Raw genomic sequence first — 7,490 nt, forward strand, 5'->3', positions numbered from 1 at the left:
GATTGTATTTAATTGGTGGTAGATGGCACTCAATTAAATAATACCAATTTGGCTCATGAGCTGCAGCGTCACCAGATATACCCATAAACTGCAAGCATCCTCTTTATTCTGTTCCCCTGTCAACACTGAGTAGGTTAAGAAATAATATTCGCCTTTGTAAGCGGTGAAAAATTGTCAAGTCCATAAAATGAGAAAAGTTAGTAAAAATGGTATAAAACATATAATATAATTAAATACAACTTCTCTATGTTCTCCCTAATAGGATATGACACATGATATTTGTTCTTGGCCTAGGTTAGCAGGACCCAAATCATGAGGATGATGGAGGCTGCAGGATGCTAACCTATTTCTGTGCTTGCTCTTGACCAGTCTTAAGGGAAGTGATATTCAGTGCATCAGGGATTTATTCAGTCTCATTATTGCTATTTCACCCTGCTACAAGGAGGGCCTGAGTGGGGAGGACTCTGAGAATGTGAGAGTTTAATGTTTCTCTTTAAGGATGTGCAGAGACAATAGAAGGAAGATTGGGACCTCTGCCAGAGGTGTCGGGGGAGAAAGCGGGTCATTGATGCCTTCTATCAAAATGACAACTCCCAGTAGGAGTTCCTCATCAGGGACTGCTTGGGAGCAGTGGAAAGGTAGTGAATTTTGTTGGTGATGGGGGTGATCAGGAGCTGGCATTGTATCCATCACACCCTCCCCCAACTGTACTGCTGTATGACCTGCTGGTGGGAAACGCACTGTACAAAGACAGAGGCACCGCTGGCATGGTAGGAGTCCCGCAGAAGTTTAGAGATGTCAGGAAAGCACTGACAGCCTGTGCTTTTCAGATTAGGTAATCAACTGATGCATGGCTTGTTTAGCTGTGCTATGAGGGTAGCAGGCCTTTACACGCTGTTTTGTGGTGGTGAAGCTAGTTAAATATATGCTTCTCATCTATTGGTTTGCCTCGCTGTTGCTGAAGTTTGCCTGTTTTTCTCACTCTTCTTGTTTCAGGAAGCAGATTGTAAGAATTACTTCTGTTTCAGCAAAACATACCTCTCTTAAACTTAAAGAGGCTATTTTTGCTCTGTCTGGCCCTTAGATCCAGGTGAAAATCACATATGTTCCTGGTTGACCACCATTTGGAGAACCTGCTCTGTTCTCGGGGACTAAGGATGAAGGGCTTACCACTGCAGGACCAAGAGAGGAACTCTGCAGATCATAGAAACATAGAATCATACAATAATAGAATGGTTTGGGTTGGAAGGGACCTTAAAGAACATCTAGTTCCAACTCCCTTGCCATGGGCAGGGACACCTTCCACTAGACCAGGTTGCTCAAAGCCCCATCCAACTTGGCCTTGAACACTTCCAGGGATGAGACATCCACAACCTCTCTGGGCAGCCTGTTCCAGTGCCTCACCACCCTCACAGAGAAGAACTTCTTCCTTACATCTAATCTAAATCTAGTCTCTTTCAGTTTAAAGCCACTACCCCTTGTCCTATCACTACATGCCCTTGTAAAAAGTCCCTCTCCATCTTTCTTATAGGTCCCCTTTAGGTGCTGGAAGGCTGCTATAAGGTCTCCCTGGAGCCTTCTCTTCTCCAGGCTGAACAACCCCAACACTCTCAGCCTGTCTTCATAGGAGAGGGACTCCAGCCCTCTGATCATCTTCATGGCCCTCCTCTGAACCCACTCCAACAGGTCCATGTCCTTCTAATGTTGGGGCCCCCAGAGCTGAACGCAGTACTGCAGGTGGGGTCTCACCAGAGCAGAGTAGAGGGGGAGAATCACCTCCCTCGACCTGCTGGTCACGCTGCTTTTGATGCAGCCCAGGATACGGTTGGCTTTCTGGGCTGTGAACACACATTGCTGGATCATGTTGAGTTTCTCGTCAACCAACACCCCCAAGTCCTTCTCCTCAGGGCTGCTCTAAATCCATTCTCTTCCCAGCCTGTATTTGTGCTTGGGATTGCTCCAACCCATGTGCAGGACCTTGCACTTGGCCTTGTTGAACTTCATGAGGTTCCCACAGGCCCACCTCTCAAGGCTGTGAAGGTCCCTCTGGATGGCATCCCTTCCCTCCAGCGTGTTGAACCCCACCACACAGCTTGGCGTCATCGGCAACCTTGCTGAAGGTGCACTCAATCCCATTGTCCATGTCACCGACAAAGGTTGTTAAGTAGCACCAGTCCCAATACAGACCCCTGAGGAACCCCACTTGTCACTGGTCTCCACTCGGACATCGAGCCGTTGACTGCAACTCTTTAAATGTGGCCATCCAGCCAGCGAATTCCTTAACCACCAAGTGGTCCATGTAAAATCTAAGTCTCTCCAATTTAGAGACAAGCATGTCATGTGGGACAGTGTCAAATGCTTTGCACAAGTCCAGGTAGATGATGTCAGTTGCTTTTCCCTTATCCACCAACGCTGTAACCCCGTTGTGAAAGGCCACCAAATTTGTCAGGCATGATTTGCCCTTAGTGAAGCCATGTTGTCTGTCACTAATCACCTCCTTATTTTCCATGTGCCCTAGCATAGTTTCCAGGAGGAAAACGTCTCTTGGATATTCCCCATGCTACGTGTGTCTGCATAAAGGCATTTAAGTTGGTCCCCGATGAAGTTGACTTATTGGCTGGAGTGGCTGAAATTCCTTTGTGCTGCTCTTCAAGTGCTCTCCTGCTGACCTGTGATCCCTCTCCAGGCTCTGGGCACCTCTTGCTGGCACTGGCATCAAACGGGTAGGAGTGGGGTGTATTGAGGTTCCCCTTCCCCAGCAACTTTAGTTTAAAGACCTCTTCACCAGCTTGGCAAGCCTATGACCAAAGATACTATTCCCCTTCTCTGACGGATGGACCCCATCAGCCCCCAGTAGACCAGGTTTCTCAAAGTGAGTCCCATGGTCTAAGTAGCTGAACCCCTGGCTGTGGCACCAGTCCTGTAACCATTTCTTGATTGTCCAGATTCGACTGGCCCTTTCAAAACCCTTCCTTTTGACCTGGAGGATTGAGGAAAAAAACGGCACTCCAGAGTCCCTTACCATTGCTCCCAGGGCTCTGTAATCCTTGATACTCCTCAGACTGCTCCCGGCTGTATCACTGGTGCCCACATGAAACAACAGCAGCAGATAATAGTCAGTGGACTGTAGGATGCTTGGTAGTCTCTCGGTGACATCCCTGATACGAGCCCCTGGTAAGCAGCACACCTCTCTAGAGAGTGCGTCACATTGGCAAATGGGTGCCTCTGTACCTCTCAGAAGACAGCTGCCTACTAAAGATGAGGTAGGAAGGAGCTAAGTTACCTCCACATAGTGAACTTCATTTAACCTTTCAGCCCATCTTTTAGACCTTGGTGCTTTAAGGCTATTTCCTGCATTGGTCTTACCTAAATGTAACTGTCTAAAAGTTAGATGTCTAGCCTAAACTAGTCAGACAACCTGTCTCTAGACTCTACTGCCAGTGGGGAGAGAGAGAGGTGATCCATCTAGCCTGTTTTATATAGACGGACTTGATCCTCTCTGAACCATCTCATGCTTCAGTTCTTTATGAAAGGATTTGCTGGCTGCATCATTTATAGTTAACCAGAGCCCGAGCCTCAGCTTTGCCATCTGTATTGACCAAACAAAAAAGATGTACTGTCCAACATTGAAACATTCCAAAAGATTCAAGAGTCGCTGCTGAAGATGGACTCAGAGTTGGTTTGCTGCCATTCTCATGTCAGGGATTGGTAGCACAGATGGAATTTAATCTGTAAACATTTTTTCTTAAATGTAATCCAGGCGTGCACATTTAAAGTGCTTTCCAGATCCTGGCCTCATTGCTGTCTTCATGGGAAATTTTTACACTGCAACTGTTTTCTCCCTAGACACAAAAGGAATGGGTTCTCTGTAACGTATGATGACACATTTCGCTAGAGGGACAGAAATGAGTGTTTTACTGGAAAAAGATCCTGTTAAACAACATCCATCTTCCTCTTTGCAAAATGGGCAGCTATTATTAAGTTATTTCTGTGAATGTTCCTGCTATATTGTATTTTCTTTTGCATTTAAACTCAATCAGTAGCTCTTCATTAGCACTGTTAGATCCTTAGGAAGAGCAATCCATTGTACTAACTGGCTGGGATGCCAGATACAGAAGCTGGCACAGAATGAAACTCAGATGGTCACTATCTGCTTACTACACAGCCTGCCAGGAGTCGGATTCACCAGAAATATATGAGTTGTTCAACACATCTTTAAAAAGGAGCACATCTTTTCTCGGTGCTTATACCTGTTCCCCTCTGTTCAATGAACGCTTGCTTTTCACTTTGTCAGGAGTGTGATGGCTCCCTTTGCAAAAGCTTGTTGCCCCTTTTAAAGTCTCTGATAAAATACCTTTTTCTTGGTTATGAGGGGATCATGCATTTTTATACAAAGCCATGGGATTTTTTCAGTGCTGAATATTGCTAGATTTCAGCATCTGCCAATGCTGGAATTTTTGAGTGCTTCAATCAAAAAAAAAAAATATGGAAACACAACTTTGATGTAGGCACAAAGAAAAGGATTTATTTCACCTCTGCAAGTCAGATGTCCAGTTGAAACTAGTTGTCTTTCTTCCTCTCTAATTAACAGAAAGAGAGTCATATCACAAATCTTTCTAAGACACTTATCTTAGTGTCATGTAGGTCACTCTTTGGAATTACCTTTCTCTCTACTGATTTTAGAGATGAATTCCACCCCTGCTTCCCATTGTTTTCCCCTTGATGTCAGTGGGAAGTTGGACGTTGACATAGAAATTAAGCATCCAAATATCTTTATGGATCTAGGTCTAAGCTGGCAAATTCTGTTTGATGACTTTTCTGTCTGCTTCTAAGTTCGCAAGTATCATCTTACCTTTTATTTTCACAGGGTAGAGGAGAAAAATCTCTGCATAAATCCTTTCCTCAGAAAAACACTACAATCAGCTGAACACCAGTAATTGTGTTCTAAATCTTTATAGCCTCAGTTCTAGTCTTTAAAGTATATTTAGAATAGCATATTTAGCTGTATTTCTTCTCTTGCCTTTAGAATGCCAGGCATACCAATAGAACTATATGAATAATAAATTATAATACTGTTTATCATCTAAATTGTTATCGTTTAGAGTTTTCCTCTCAAGTGTTTCTTCTAGAAATCTATTCAACTCTCCCTGATGACACATTTGGATGAACATTTTTCAACTATGAATGCCTAAAGTTAGTCATCTAGATCTATATTTAGGCAAAAAAATGAATGACCTGATTTTCAGAGTTGCTGATTACTTATTTTGACGCATTAATATGAATTTAATAGCTTAGCTGTAGGTGCCAAAGTCTTAAGAATGTTGGTTTTTTTCCTGTGCACAACTTGTCTATCAAACTGCAGAACACATGCAGAATTAAATTACTAATGAACTATGACAGTATGCCATATAAAAACAATGTTACATTGATTCATTTATTTGTTTACATGGTTGGGCAGGCTAATTTTATGCACAAAGTCCACGATGAAAGCTGATTTATAGTAATTTGAACAGAAAAGCATATATTTCTCCCATTTCATATCAAGACAATGGTGAATTCTCTGTGAAGAAAGCACATCCTCTGGTTGTTCTTTGTCGTATGCCAAAGAGAAATATAATCTAAAGACATTTTGCTCATTCTATCAGAAAAGCAAATTTAGTTTTTCCTGATGACTTTCATTATGTCAAAAATTGAGAAAAACTGGATACTGCATAATAAATTGATGCATATTGTAAAACAAAAGCCTTTCAGAAAACATTAAGAGCCATATGTTCATTTTAGAGATATACGGTGCCGCTTTGAGATATGGCTTCCTTGTTGTTTAAAGACCCAATTCATCAAAGCGCTTGGCTACTTACATTAACGGGTCATTAGCATTTGCTTAAGGGCATTGCTGAATAGGGGCCTAAGAGCCTGATTTGCTATACCTTGTCTAGCTGAGTTTGAGAAGGTCCCTAAACTGCTTTGAGGGTGCCCAGGACTACTTGGAGAATAAGGACTGTTGAACACTGCGGTGTGAATGCCGGGATCTAGACATTAAAGATAAGGGTAATAAATACCCTTTGTTTAGTGTGTTGTCCTATTCTCTGTTTTTACATTGAATTATTCTTGATACACACAAGGACTTTTTGCAAGGAAAGATATGAAATGAGGATCAGCCACTGGGTTTCCTTATCTTTAAGAGTTGGTCTCTGGGCCTTGATCCGATGGTAGGGAGATTCCTACAAGCCACAGGGGCAGTGGGTGCAGGATCCCACCTACTGCACTTAATTTGCTTGCAAAAACCTTAAGGAGGACGGCTGGAATAAAAGTAAGCTGACTGAGAACCGCACAGCTCCACCTGACATTATATTGACAGCAGGTGGTAAATGTGGATGGAAGTGCCTGACTATCGCTGAATAAAGCACACAGTCCCTTCAGCATCAGCAGCTGCGTGATCGCTGGGGAGTTGTTTGGTTACATGTGGTTTTTTTTCACATCTGTCATTTTAACTAAATTGGTGGTCTAAATGAATAGTGTCATGCACAGGAACATTACATGGATTTATGACAGCTGAAATGTATAGCACCTAGAGGATTTGGGGTCCGTGAAGCAGTGAATGGATTTCAGAAAGGCATGATTTTCATCTGTGGTCGATATAAGCTTGATCCATTATTCATCATGCTATGCAAAAGAGAATTGCACATTGGGTTCACAGGGCAGTCTTCTGGCATTTCAGAAAGAAGAAAAAGGAATTTAAAAGAAAGATTTACATGTTTATGTTGCCTTTGCTTATGATGTGAGCAAAAGAAGCCCAATTTTCTCCTAATTAGATTATAACAGGTGCAAGCAAATCCAACAGAAGGGAAGCCGTTTGTACAATATCTATACAGCATTTGGTGTAAGCGTAGCAGGGAAATGGGAAGCATCTCTCAGCCGTGATTTTCCCCTCTTATGGTCTGACACCTGCCATGTTCTCTGCTGTCGGATAGCAGCGTTACAGGGCTCGGTGAGGTGGCTTCACCCTGGCTCAGGTAGCGCAGCTGAGTTCCCCTGAACTAGTTGGGGATGCGAGTCCCCTTTTGAGACTCATTTCACGCCGCACCTTGTTCTTCTGCGAGCTGCGTTGCCCCAGGCAGTCCCGTTCCCTCTCTTGCACGCCCTGTTCCCCGCAGGCTTGTGTCCATTGCTGTCACCCATGGGGGAAGCGTTGCAGTCCTCCCCGCTTCTCCACTGCTGGTCCTCATGTTCTGCTTCACCTCCCCGGCCAAAAAGGCAGCAAGCAAGTGGTAGCGCATCCTGCATGCAGACCTTGCCTCCTCCAGCCATTTAAGCTGAGATGCTGAGATGTGAGCAGAGAAGGTTTGGGGAGCATCACGCATTCTGCTGTGTTACCGCACGGTACTATCAGCAGAGTAACGCGGTGGACAGTTGGAGGCAGAAACCTCTGAAAGTGTCATGGCAAGAACTGCCAGAACTCACCTATCAGAGATTTCAGGTTGTCTTGGTAT

At 43.9% G+C, this 7,490-nt stretch overlaps 1 protein-coding gene across 1 annotated transcript in view; it reads right to left on the reverse strand.

Moving 5' to 3' along the window:
• Positions 1-7,277, reverse strand: part of PCDH8 (protocadherin 8) — an 87,999-nt gene extending 80,722 nt beyond the window's left edge. Inside the window, exon 1 of the mRNA XM_010576680.1 lies at positions 7,085-7,277. Coding sequence (XP_010574982.1) covers positions 7,085-7,277 — 193 coding nt within the window. The remainder of the gene's footprint in view (positions 1-7,084) is intronic.
• Between the last annotated feature and the right edge of the window lie 213 nt (positions 7,278-7,490).

The sequence above is a fragment of the Haliaeetus leucocephalus genome, unplaced genomic scaffold (genome assembly GCF_000737465.1).
Source record: "Haliaeetus leucocephalus isolate CR32 unplaced genomic scaffold, Haliaeetus_leucocephalus-4.0 Scaffold32, whole genome shotgun sequence".
NCBI lineage: Eukaryota > Metazoa > Chordata > Aves > Accipitriformes > Accipitridae > Haliaeetus > Haliaeetus leucocephalus.